Genomic DNA, 13,929 nt, shown 5'->3' with positions numbered 1-13,929 from the left:
TGCGTGCACACACAGCACGGCCAGCAGAGAGCAGGGGAGGCGGTCCGTATTTCCCTGCACAGAGCTGAGCTGAGCATACACTAACCTGTATGCATTTCCTCTATCTCTGAGAAGCTGCTAAAGCTTAAGCAATAATAATATGTTACCATTGAACGATGAAGCGTCAAAGTTAACCACCGTCACTCCAGCCCACGATGAGCTCCCTGACCACAGATGGCTAACGTTTTGTCAAACAAGAGCTAAACTTGCACACACTGTCGCATTTGGACAATTAAAGGACTGGAGTCTGTTCGGATTTAAGCAAAACCCTTGTGCCACGAGTCGACTCGCCAGTGACTTCATCCAGCACAACGAGACTACGAGAGACGGAGGCACTTCTTTGGGAATGTAATATAAAACGGGGTGAGTGAGTGTTGACATTTTTTAATCCTAATGCAACTGGCTCACGTTGATACGATGGTGCCGGGCTGCCGGCCGGGCTAACTAGCTACCGTTAGCTCACGTCGATACCTGGATGGTGCCGGCAGGCGGCAGTGGCTACCTTCTATGATTTGTTTACCTCGAGGTTGAAGAAAGTGCACTTTCAGGTTGAAAGAATGGCCCTAATCTCAACGTGTTTCAATATAAGCAAGCGTTATGTATGGTGATAATAACGAGTATATTCCGCACGGGCGGAAGAGGTTAAAAACAGTAGACTATTAGAAAATGATTTTGGTCAGTCATGCACATCCCTAACACGTCACACACACACTCTCTCTGTGTGTGAGGAGGATTGGTGCTAGATTGAGAAGGGACTGTCTCTCGGAGATCAAATTAATGATAGTTTGCGGCATATAAAATGGACATTCATACACCGCAACCAGGGCTGTACCGAATGTCATTTTTTAACATTCGAAGCTTTGAATGTCTATTTAAAAAAAATTACAACTTTCTTTTAAATACATTTTATATATATATATATATATTTTTTTTTTCTAAACTAAAATCTTCAATTTGAATAAAGTGATTAATCTGATTAAATTAGTATTTTTCTTTTATTAAATCAACTTTCTTTAATGAATATAACTCATCAGTTTCGTCAACATAAATAATCCAATAAGGGCACGGTTGGTATGAAAGTGATGGTGACGTCTTATAGTATAATATTATATATTAGTGTAGCCTAATCTTTAACTGCAACTGTGAAGAAAACCCCCATTGGTTTAAACAGATTGAATAGACACAAAAAAAAAGAAAGACAATTTTTTATTATTATTTTTATACAATTTTTTTTTAATTCGAATGTTGATTTAGAATTCGAATGTCAACATTATGATCGAAGCTTCGAAGCATTCGGTACAGCCCTAACCGCAACGCGCCTCCAAACAAGGTGTGATAAACATGAATTGATATATTTTCCTTGGCATGAAACAGGAAATAGTATTTACCAGTATTTACCATACCATACTGCATGACGCTTCTTTCTCTATTCAATAACGTTTACCCTGAAGGACGGTGGTCCCGGTTGTTGTTATATTCAGTTCAATGACTTATTATACATTTTTTTTATCTACCTTTTTCTCCTTTTTCTGTGATTTTTCTCCCCATCCCAATTTACCTCTCGTGCCAATTCTCCCTCCCCTGTCCTGATCGTTGCTCGCACATGCCCCCCACTGGCTGGTTGTAGGGAGTATAGAAGCCTTGCATCACAGCCTGTCACATCTTTTCACCTGCCAGCGAGGACTCATTTGGCGAGGAGTAACGTGTAGGAGGCTCACACTGCCCCCGCCATTTTTCCTGACTTTGCTGTGCAGGCGCCCCAACCGAGTAGGAGTCGCTGTTCACAACGACCAGACTACCACCCTTCGACTTCCCACCCGCTAACTCTGCCAATTGAGTTAGTATGACGGCCGGCCCAAGCCTGGAGGCAACGGCGACTGCCGGATTCGAACCCGGTGTCTCTTGCGTTGGTGACAAGCGCAATGTCCGCTGCGCCACCCAGCCGCCTCCAAGTATTATTAATTTGAATATAGAATATTAGTGGTGCATGATATATCGGCCACTTTTTTTAAATGGTCCATTTGCATGTTCTTGGTATCTGATTCTATGGATCTCAGGGAATGTATTCCCAGTGTCAGAAATACTGTGTCTGTTACTAGCTTGAGTAAATTGTAATGAACCAAATGAGAATAGCAATTCAATAATTTGTTTTAGTTTTTTTCTTTTGACTGAATAACACCATGCTAAAATTGACCAGACCTGAAAAATCTAAGCAAATTAATAAAGGGAAGATGATTAAACAGAAGGTTTTGTACAGTACTCAATTCTGCCATCCGGACACATGCAATTTGAAATATGATTATAGAATATAAAATATCAGGCCTAAAATGGTTATGCGAGTAAAATGCGATTAATTAGATTAATTAATTACAAATCCTGTAACTAATTAGATACATTTTTTTTTATAATTTTTTTTTTAACTTTTTCCTCCTTTTTCCGTTTTTCTCCCCTCCCAATGTTAGTCGTCATGCCAATTCCCAATCCCCTTCCTGGTTGTTGCGCACTCTACCCTAGGGGTGCACCGATGTATCGGTCGGGTATCGGTACCGGCCGATAAGTGCCTTGTTGACTGCAATCGGCCCATCGGCCGATAAGCTCGAATGTGCCGATGGCAGTAGCCGATAAATTTCCATCAATTTGTGTAGCGTCAAAAGACCAAAAAAAGTTCACTCGCGACCTGCACAATGCCGTCCCCAGTCCCCCACACACACACACAAGCTACTGCATCAAAGTTACTACTTATGATTAACAAGGCATTCGTTTTGTGGCATTAACGTTATATAGTTAGTGACGTGTTACACGTTCAATAACATCAGCATATTATTTACCCGAACGTAGCAAGCATTATGCGTTCATACTAGCTCAGTTCCTTCCGTTGCTCATAGAGCCCTGAGTTTTACCCATTCTGCAATCTGTTAATAAAGTTTTCAATCAGACACATGTATAGAAAGGCTTTGTTTTATTATAACATTCGTTGCAGTAAAATCATTATGCCTCGTTGTTGTTGTAGAATACCTCTCGTCAATGGCGGACAAAAGCGGAAGTAAAAAATGTATACGCGCTTGCCGATTGGTGGTAACAGCAGAGACGGGTGCAAGCGGTGTGTGACGTAATTGGCAGAATTGACTGTCAATCAAAATTTCATTGGTTGAGAGCTATGGTTATAGTAGCCAGCTGCAGCCCAGCCGGTAGACCATACTGGGAGAACTAGTATCTAGCTGCAGCCCTGCAGAACGTACTGGGAGAGCGATAGTGCTATTTCTTGATGTTTCCTTTTTTTAAGTAAGTAAAGAGGCCTATGTTCATATCGGTGAGCACAATTTGTAACACAAATATACAGTAGTTTCATAAAAAAATATATATATAAAAAAAATATATATAAAAAAAAAAAAAATTAAAAAATTTCTTTTTTGCCACAAATATCGGTATCGGCCGATTGTGTTAGTTGAACAATCGGTATCGGTGGCAAATTTTCATATCTGTGCAATGCATCCCTACTCTACCCCCTACCGTCGGTCTGGGAGGGCGGAGACTAGGGATGTCCCGATCCGATCACGTGATCGGGATCGGGGGCCGATCATGTGATTTTCCGAAGATCGGGATAAAAAAAAAATTTAGATTTTTTATTTTATTTTTTATTCAACAAACATGACCATGTTCACGTCTTAAACTCATACTGAGGCCTTAGTTTTGGTTTTAAATTGCATATCATTCATTTATTTATTGTCACACAGAGCAAAACAAACGTATTTCCTTTGAGTTAATTTATGTCAAGGATGAGGAACATCCACTAGTTGCAGAACTTGCAGTCACAAGCAAAAAAATGTGATTGGGACATCCCTAGCGGAGACTATCACATGTGTACCCAGCCCACCACTTCTTTTCACCTGGAAGCGCGGACTCTCACTGAGAGAGTGTAACGTGTGGAAGGTCACACTACCTCTCTTAGATCCTTCCCTTGCTGTGCAGGCGCCCCCGACCGAACTGTAGGAGTCGCTGTCCACAACGACCCAGACCCACCCACCGGTTTCCCTCCCGCTGACACTGCCAATCGAGGCAGTATGATGGCCGGCCAAGCCGGAAGCAACGCTGACAGCTTGATTCGATACCAGACCAGTGTCTCTTGTGTTGGTGACGAGCGCCTTGTCCGCTGCGCCACCCAGCCGCCTTATATACAGCTTTATTGTACATGCTATCATACAGGTTATATGCAGGTGTATAAGTAAGTAGATCGAAGGATTATATGCAGGTATATTGAGACAGAAATATGTATATATATATATATTAGGGGTGGAACCAGGGTTAGAAAAAAAATAAAAATAAAGGGCTTTTTTTGCCCCCCTTAATTGATTTTCGGGGGCTTTTTTATTTATTTCGGGGGCACTGAATTTTTATGATAAACGGTTATTAAACATCATTATCATTTAAAAAATACAACTCAATTAATCTAATCCCCACGACTCCATCATACTCCGCTTTACATTTTTTTATTTGAGGACCTGGGGAATCTGCTTCTCAGACTCTTTTTCCTTCGTGTTTTTATAGTTTGATAAAAAACGCTCCATCTCGTCTGTCTTCAAATGCTGGTGAGCTGCTCACCTGCTAATGTGAGAGGGTGGGGAGAGTGACGTCGACATCGGCGTCTGATCAAAACAGATTTAATAAATCACGTCTTTCACTCGTCAGTTAAATAAATAGTAATGTACATTTTTATACTATGTTTGATAACGTAATGTTAATGACATTAATAATGTCTCCATATATATATATATATCATTAGTAAACTGTCTGGGGCTTTTTGTCCCCCCCGGCCCCCCTTAACATGAGGGAAGCCGAGAACGCATACCTGTCAGTGCGCACAGGGGTGAAATTGTGTGTCACAGCTGGGAGCGTTGCGGTGTTTGCAATGGAGGAGAAGTTTGGTTCACTTGTAAATAAACTATTCACATAAATGAAACAAAATGTAATGTTAATGTCTCCATCAGGGTTTCCGTTAGAAAATACTGGGGCCGGTCTCCGTGTCCTGGAAGATTTCAATCTCCCGGACAAATGTGAGAAATTCCGGTCAGTTTATTGAGCTTAAAAACAATTGATAGGCAGGCTATATAAAGAATGACATCCTCAAGGCATGTAGATTTATAATATTTTAACTTAAAACTAGGCTACTTTTGCGTATATACAGTCATTAATATATTCCAAATAAAATAAGTACCTCGAGACTCTGTGATGCTGCTGACTTGAAATCAAATAGGTGTCTGTGGGCAGTCGGCCCGACATTAAACAGCAGTCTGTTATAATCGCATTTTTATGAGCAACATTATCGTGGGGTCCGGTTCACTGAAATGTTCAACGAAGCGATAAACTAATCCCAATAGTATGCAACTGCAGAGCCGCAGAGCCAGCGGCGCTCTCAGGTCCGCTCTGAGGACCACTCAGCAGCGCCACCCACCCAGTGGCTGAATTGCCAATGGCTGAATTGGAGTATTGCACTGTGCGGGCACAACTGTGAGCTCTGCGGCTCTGCAGTTGCATGCTTCTCGCTAATCCAGCACCAAGCTCCACCATTCTCATCAATAAACCACAGGTTCGAGGGAATTATTTCCACAGGACATTATGACGGGAGATATTTAAATATGTCGGACTTCAACAGAATATATATATAATTAGTAAACTGTGGGGGGGGCAACTGATTTTCGAGGGCATTTTGTCCATTTTCACAGGCATTTTGCCCCAAGCCCGCGTTAATTTCTAACCCTGGGTGGAACGATACGCATTCTAACCGTACACCGTTCGGCACGACCTCCACGGTTCGGGGCGTGTGGGTATTGTTCGGTTCAGGGGATGCGCAAAAAAAAATAGTTACCGGTAATTTGGCACGGAGGCGAGAGAGGTGAGCGCTGGCTGCAGGCAGCAGCAGCAGCACTGCAGGTGCTAGTCAGTTTGTGGAAATCGCAAGCAAAATATAAATCAATCTTCATTACGACTTTAGAAACATAGCCATTAACATTACATAGGCCTACACCGTTAGCAGTTTGTATAACACAACGCACGTTTTAACTATAGTAGCCCGCCAGCTAATACAGCCAATGAAATGTTACCGTAGCTACTAGCTAGCAGAGGAGAAAATGGGAGTCTGAGAGGTGGGGTGTTGAAAGACAATGATATGCGTTTATTCAACATCCAAGAAGGCTAACATACAACTGTGTTTACTAACTCCAACCGGGACTATTGTCGCTTTTCCACTGCATGTTATCAACTCGATTCAACTCCGGTAACCGGTAGAGTCGAGAAGGTCCGTGACCCTAAATTGTCCGTGCGGTCCGTAGGGGTGGACGGTATAAACGGTATGAATTTGCTCTACGGTATGGATTTTGACTATACCTTGTAACCGGTAGAGCAGCTCTAAAATAGCAATGACGTCATGTAACCACAGCGCGACTATTTCACTCGCATTTGCCCCTAAAAATAGATAGAATTAGTCATAGATAATAGATATGTGCAAACTGGAAAAAGTTATTTAGGAGGCTTCGCGCAGTGGGCGTGTCAACACGCAATTGTCATTTCATAATAAACACATATCACCGTGGCGCACAGCAAGTTTCAATTTTCAGTTCATGGCATTTTTAACCAGTGGAGAAAGGTAAGAGTTTTTCTTATATGAATTATTCTACGTTAATAAAACATACCTGGTGATCAACTACAGTTTGCTGTGAACATTATGATATATATGTGTGTAGTGTTCTGACGGCTGGGCAGCGCGAGCTGGATGCTGGATTTTGCGAGAAGCATATGCAGCTGCAGAGCCGCAGAGTAGGGGCGCTTTCAGGTCCGGTCACAGGCCCGCTCAACAGCGCCCCCCACCCAACGGCTGAATTGCCAATGGCTGAATTGGAGTATTGCACTGTGTATTGCGCTGTTGAGCGGGCCTGTGAACGGACCTGAAAACGCCCCTACTCTGCGGCTCTGCAGTTGCATACTATTGGGATTCGTTGGGAGCAGCACGGAGTCTCGACTCGGGACTTATTTTATTTGGAATATAATGACTGTATACGCAAAAGTAGCCTAGTTTTAAGTTAAAATATTATAAATCTACATGCCTTGAGGATGTCATTCTTTATATAGCCTGCCTATCAGGCAAAAAAAATTATTCTAACGGAAACACTGATACCGTGATATATACCGTTACCGTCTATGCTTCAAATTATACCGTGATATACATTTTAGACCATACCGTCCACCCCTAGCGGTCCCCCAACCCATAGATAGTTCCAACTCACCGAATTACGTTAATCCACCACAGTTGCACTCAGTGCAGTGTTGTTTTGAAACAGTACAGTGTGTGTGTTAGTTTGATGTATGCTGCTATTTATATTGATGGCCTTCTAATTTATTTATTTATTTTAAATAACAGTGACACTTTTTGATAAGAAATCCAGCCATATTCCTTTCATTGTATTTCAAATACTGCACTTTAATTTCAAGCGGAAAACGAATCTTTCCATTAACACTTTCAGTGCCACGGACGACATATCTCGTTTTATTAGCCCCCCAACTGAGTGCCCACGACGACAAATATCGTTTTATTGTTTTATTAGCGATCTGAAATCATATTTCATCAACAGAGTCTCCCGTTGGTACAGCAGCCCCTACAGGAGCTCAGAATGGAAAAAAGCGCCCCCTATCGTCTATCCCTGTGTCACTTAGACTGACCTGGGATCTGTAGATATGTAGGGGCGGAGCCAGCTGGTTCCTTGTGCTCGCAAGAAGTCTGATCAACATGGAAGTCATCGCGGGACGGGAATCGGCCTGGAATATATATTTACAGCAGCCAATACTCCGTGATCGATATTTGGAATGGCAATCAGGAATTGGAATGATCTTTTTGGAGAACATCTGATCTGAGGTAAGGAATCTATTTGACCAGTCTTGGGATAATCGGAGTTGTATTCGCTGTAGGGCTGTCTTAAATACTTCGAAGCTTCGAAGCTTTGTTTGATGGCACAAGCTTCGAACATTAAAAAAAAATCGAAGTTTAAAAAAAAAAAATGAATAAAAAAAAAGTTCAACTTTCTTTTTCAAATTTTTTTATTTTATTTTTATTTTTACTTCGGTGTGTGTGTGTGCATGGGGCCATTGGGTGGGGCCGGGGGACAAATACACTGGAGGAAAGTAACCCAGCTCAGCACTGCCCAAATTATATCATCACTATTGCCTGTTTGAAGGATATCATCCTCAAACACATATACACCACCTACACGCCTATTCTCAGTCCCCACAGAACTACCCACCCCAGTTAGGACAGCCGAATCCCATCCAATCTTTCGCCGTCGACTAAAGACGCACTTCTTCAACCATTATCTAAAAAAAAAAAAAAAAAAAAAAAATCTAGCCCTAACTAACCTTACTGTCATGCACTTGTCCTAATAAACTAACCTACACTGTAACACGCAACACTTTGATGAATATTGTTACTCAGCTGATAGAGTTGTATCCTTCCTGATGACCTGTCGTACAGAACTTGTAAGTCGCTTTGGATAAAAGCGTCAGCTAAATGACTAAATGTAAATGTGAATGTAAATGCCTTGTAGAATTCCACACATAAGAAAGAAAGATACTGGGATGAATAAACAAAATAGGAAATAAAATGTAGAAATGCATGCAATACATAAATAAATATGAATCTCCATATATGAAATAGAACATTTAGATAAGGTGCTACTGAGATGTTTTGGTGAGTTCTTTGTTTTTTTGTGGAAGTAGCCCTTCTTAAAAATGCATGAACATTCACTGATAATTGGTCTGTAGTGGAGTCTACAAGGTCTACATTGCCGGACCATGTAGAATCCGGACCTTGTAGACTGACATAATTCTGTGCATAGTTTAGTCTACACAGGCCATATTTCAAATAATCAAAATCTTACTTCATTCATCTTAAACATTCTTGATTTGGGGGATTGGTAGTTCCCATGAAATCTGAAGTTGTTCAAACGACAACAGCGATCCACCTTGAATTAAATCACACTGTGTTGGCTGCGTCACAGTCACGAAAGGGGCTACTTAATTCATTAATCCAATCCACTTTATTTATAGAGCACATTTAAAAACAACAAAGTTTACCAAAGTGCTGTACAAGTCCCACAACATAAGATAAAAAAAATATATATATATATTAAAAAAAAAATTTGTCATTTTTTTTTTAATTCAAAGCTTCGAATTAAAATCGAAGCTCGGCCCCGAAGCTTCGATTGTCAAAAAAAATTTGAAGGTCAGCCCTAATTCGCTGAGATGTGTGATGTGTCTCTGTGTGCGCGATCGCTGATGAGGAAATAAGAGAATCGATTTTTCAGATCGCCTCTATAGCATGCATACGTACACATATACTATCGATAATCTAGCGTTTATTTGAAATTCTAGAATATTCCAGTAAATGTCTTTTATCATGGAAACTTTATATTTTCCTTGAAAACGAGGGCTTTTCAAAATGCTATAACCAAAATGCTATGAACCGATAAAAAAACAATCCGCTTCGACAATGTTGACTGGAAAACGAGTCATTGATAAGCGACAGGCAGATTAGACACATAGCCATAATTTAAAACATAGATTAGGCGTTTTTAAGATAACATTGAAGTGGATGGTGGCATTCAACGGGTAAATCAAGGTTAAGCAAGGGCTCTGAAAGTGTTAAGAACTGACAATCAGGGAATTTAAACATTGTTGACATTGTTTTTTTGTGTTTATATTAAAGAAAGGAAAGTCTAGTGCTGGCTGAGCATATTGTTTATTTGCACTAAGTTAATACTTTGACAAATGTAGCCTATATTTTTCAGTCAGTTCTGTGTTTGTGTGCCAAACATTATTTTAGGCAAACCACTGTAAACGTTTTTTTTTTTTTTAATAAATGAGAAGCAGGTTTAGATTTTTGAGTGTTACATTTTCTTTTTAATAAAAAACAACGTATATAGAACCAAACCGAAAACCGCTAGCCCAAAACCGTGATATGAACCGAACCGTCGATTTTGTGAACCGTTCCACCCCTAATATATATACATATATATATATATATATACATTTATGGTATACAGCACTATTATATATGCCGTCATACAGCTTTATATGGGTAGACTATAGTATGGGGTAGGTAGTTATGATTACAGTGTAGGGCAGTTTTAGACGGTGAAAGCAGTAGGTAGGTATAAATGGAGTATTGAGCTCAAAGTACGCTTTAAACCTTACTAACATCAAAAAGCAATGTTGTTTATAGCGTACGTCGCCCTATTGGCCCAACATGAGAGAAATTAATACAGTTCAGGTAATTTCTGATTAGCCTGGAATGTGCAGCGCGTGGCTACAGATTTGCAGCCTACGGTAATAGATCAGGCCCACTGTCGTTTATTATCTTGTGCGGATCAACTCTCACCTCGGGCCATAAACACCTCAATGCATTCCTCTAATTCAATCACGCCTCCTGTATTTCTTATTTTTTTCATCCCCATCTAGTTTCCCGGCGTCATGAATGAATTATGCAGCATCTAAGGCCTGAAAGTTTGATGCACTGATGCATAGCAAGTGTGTCGCTAAATAATGCAGGCAGTCCCCTTCCTCCCTGACCCGTGTAACCTCGCTAACCCTGTAACGAGTCTGGCTTGTTAGTTGTTAGTATTAAACAATTACACCAGGTTAGCTTAGCTTAGCAAAAAGCTAATCAGACGTTGTCGCTGTTTCGCTCACACCCATTTATTATCAAGACATACTGTAAAATGGAGCGGCTAAGTGGTGCAATGGGCAAGGCGCTCGCCACTAATGCAGGAGATGCTGGGATCGAGCCCAGCTCTCGGCGTTGCTTCCGACTTGGCTGGTCGTTCATACTAATACAATTGGCAGTATTGGGGGGTGGGAAAGCCGGTGGGTGGGAAAGCCGGTGGGTGGGGATCGGACGTTGTGGACAGCGACTCCTACAGGTCGGTTGGTGCGCCTGTACAGCAGAATCAGGATGTATCTGGGGCAGCGCGAGCCTCCCACGCGTTACTCCTCGCCACTGAGAGATCGCGCTGTGCAGGTGAAAAGATGCGACGGCTGCCTCCTCGTGTACCGGAGGGGACACGTGATGCAAGGCTTGGTCCACATTGCAGCCGACCAGTGGGAGGCATGGTCTAGCAACGTTCGAGACAGGGGAGGGTAGAATTGGATAATACGAAATTGGGATGGGAGAAAAATAGAAAATGGAGAGAAAAAGTAGATAAAAAAAAAGACATACTGTAAAATAGTGCAGCAGTGCAATAACAATAGTTAGTCAAATAGAATAGTAGGCACTAGGGCTGACTTTCGAAATCTTTTTTGGCATTTGAAGCTTCGTGGCCGAGATTCGATTTTAATTCGAAGCTTCGAGATAAAAAAATATATATATATATATATATATATTACATATTTTCTTTATTTAATTTTTTTTTTTATGTTGTGGGACTTGTACAGCACTTTGTTCAACTTTGTCAGTGCTGTAAAGTTGAAACCTTTTTAAATCTTAGACAAACGAAACACTTTGCTTTCATGAAATATTGTAAGCCGTCATTTGAGGCTTTATAAAAGCAGCACAATGAACACACATCTGTCAGTGCCGAGTCCGACCTCATCTTAAATAACAAGCAGCATTGCTTTTTTTTTCTTTTTATATATTCAAATTTTATTTTCCCATTTGAATCCCATGCCCATCGAACGAAGCTTCGAAGTATTTAAGACAGCCCTAGTAGGCACCTTTGTGACTGTTACTACCTCTTGTCAGTTACCAGAGGCTGCTGCAGACCATCGCAGTGCTGGAGGCTCAGCGCACACAGGCCATCCAGGACCTGGAGACACTGGCACGCCACCAGAGAGAGGCGCTCTCGGACCCCATCACCTTTGTGGGGCAGCTGCAGAAACAGGTAACAAACCATGTCCTCTTTTCCTTTTTGTACACAGCCGAAGCTTGTGTACGTGTCGAGCAGTGGTGGAAGAAGTACACAGTTCCTTGTACTTAAGTAAAAGTAGAACTACCCAGATAAATGGTCCTCTGTTCAAATTCTGCTTAAGTAAAAGTGGAGAAGTGTTTGCTATTGAATGTACTTACGTATCTAAAGTAAAAGTATGCATTCTACATGACGTTTGTGTATTCCAGTGATTGGGAGCATTCAATCCTCGATCCATTGACCTCTAAAGGTCGTGTTAAAGCGGTATGTGGTCCTGTTATGCTTCTCTGATTATGTCCTCTTGAGATTTCAAATGTGAAAGTATATAATCTCCATAAATTGTTGCCATGTTTTCTATGCAAAATCTTTTTCAAATAAAATCTCTGGAAGTCATAAATGCCCTGTAATTATTTCATTTCAAACCTTCATTTCAACTCGTAATACACTAAGGTCACCCTCATTTACAGCGACGATGAGCTTACAAAACGAGACATGGTTTATCAGCAATTTTATACATTTAGGCACAAGAAGAATAAACAATACAAAAAATCTGTAGTCACAGTCACCACTCACACAGTGGTCAGAGATCATACTTTTAAATGCAGCAAAGAAGGAAGAACCTTCCGCTTCAGAGTCAGTCGGAGGGAATTCCAGGTGTTGGAAGCATCAAAGGAAAAAGCATTTTCTTCTAGTTCAGAGCAAACTTGAGGAACCCTGAGAGCCAGCCAGTCATTTGGACGTGTAGAATAGGTTCCAAGATTCCATTCCAACAGTGTTGTGATGTAAGAGGAAAGTGAACCAATAATTATGACCTTGGCGCGGGTCCAGCTCAGGAAAGCCTGGATGTTTGTGAGAGGCTGATGCTTGTGTGGCCGGTTTCAGTTGACTTCTTCATTCCTTTTTTTAATAATAAAACACAAGATACTTGTTCCCTATTGATAAGCACTCAATGAAGAAACCCAATCCCCATATATATATATATATATATATTTATTTGTGTGTGCACACTTCATCTTCCATGTGAGAGGTAGGGGTAGAATACGAACCTTGTTTAGAGTAAGGGGTGTACGGCTAGGGAATAGTATATGAACCTGGTTTAGGGTAAGGGGTGTGGGGGTAGGGAATAGGATATGAACCTGTTTAGGGTAAGGGGTGGGGGTAGGGAATAGGATATGAATCTGGTTTAGTGTAAGGGGTATGGGGTGTGGGTGCAGGAGGGAATGGTTCAAATGTGAGCTCCAGATATCAACAATGCCGATGCGACATACTGTACCACAAGGCCCCCAATGACCACCACAACCCAACATGTAGATAGATATAGCAGCAAGAGCCAGCGTATCACCAGGGCTATCAAGTGGGCACCTCCCAATTAAATGTTAAATAATGAGCAACCTTTGATAGTATATTTACTTGATTTCAATGCCAGTGACTTGTATGGAGGTCAACTCGGACACTACTAGCTTATTATGGTGACTATGTAAGGGATAATGTATAGCTACAAGGTCATTGTCGCAAAATAATTGACCGACACAGAGTTTAAAATACCGAGGCGCAGCGCCGAGGTGTTTTAAATGTCAGTGAAGTAGGGCTGCAACTAATGACTATTTTGGTAGTCGACTAATCTGTCGATAATTCTTTCGATACAAATTATATATATATTTTTTTTTATTATTTTTTTTCACTACCTATCTTTGTGAAAGTGGCTTCTCAGCTCTGGTCCAGCTGAAGACAGAGCAGAGGAACAGATTGGACATTGAGCATGACCTCAGAGTTGCTTTGTCTACCATCACCCCAGACTTTGAGACTCTTGTCAGGACCAAACAACATCCCCAGTTATCCCATTAGTTCCCACAAACTTACTGTCGGTCTGTTATGTTAAGCTAAGAAGTCTTCAGCTGGACCAGAGCTGAGAAGCCACTTTCACAAAGATAGGTAGTGCAAAAAATAA

At 41.1% G+C, this 13,929-nt stretch overlaps 1 protein-coding gene across 1 annotated transcript in view; it reads left to right on the top strand.

Moving 5' to 3' along the window:
- zzz3 (zinc finger, ZZ-type containing 3) overlaps positions 1 to 13,929 on the top strand; it is an 85,222-nt gene that overhangs the window by 24,312 nt on the left and 46,981 nt on the right. Inside the window, exon 3 of the mRNA XM_084326872.1 lies at positions 11,819 to 11,957. Within this exon, the coding sequence (XP_084182998.1) occupies positions 11,819 to 11,957 (139 nt within the window). The remainder of the gene's footprint in view (positions 1 to 11,818; positions 11,958 to 13,929) is intronic.

The sequence above is a fragment of the Notolepis coatsorum genome, assembly GCF_963971535.1.
Source record: "Notolepis coatsorum genome assembly, chromosome: 13".
NCBI lineage: Eukaryota > Metazoa > Chordata > Actinopteri > Aulopiformes > Paralepididae > Notolepis > Notolepis coatsorum.
The sequence above is the reverse complement of the archived record's forward strand: the minus strand, read 5'-3'. Positions and strand labels throughout refer to the sequence as shown.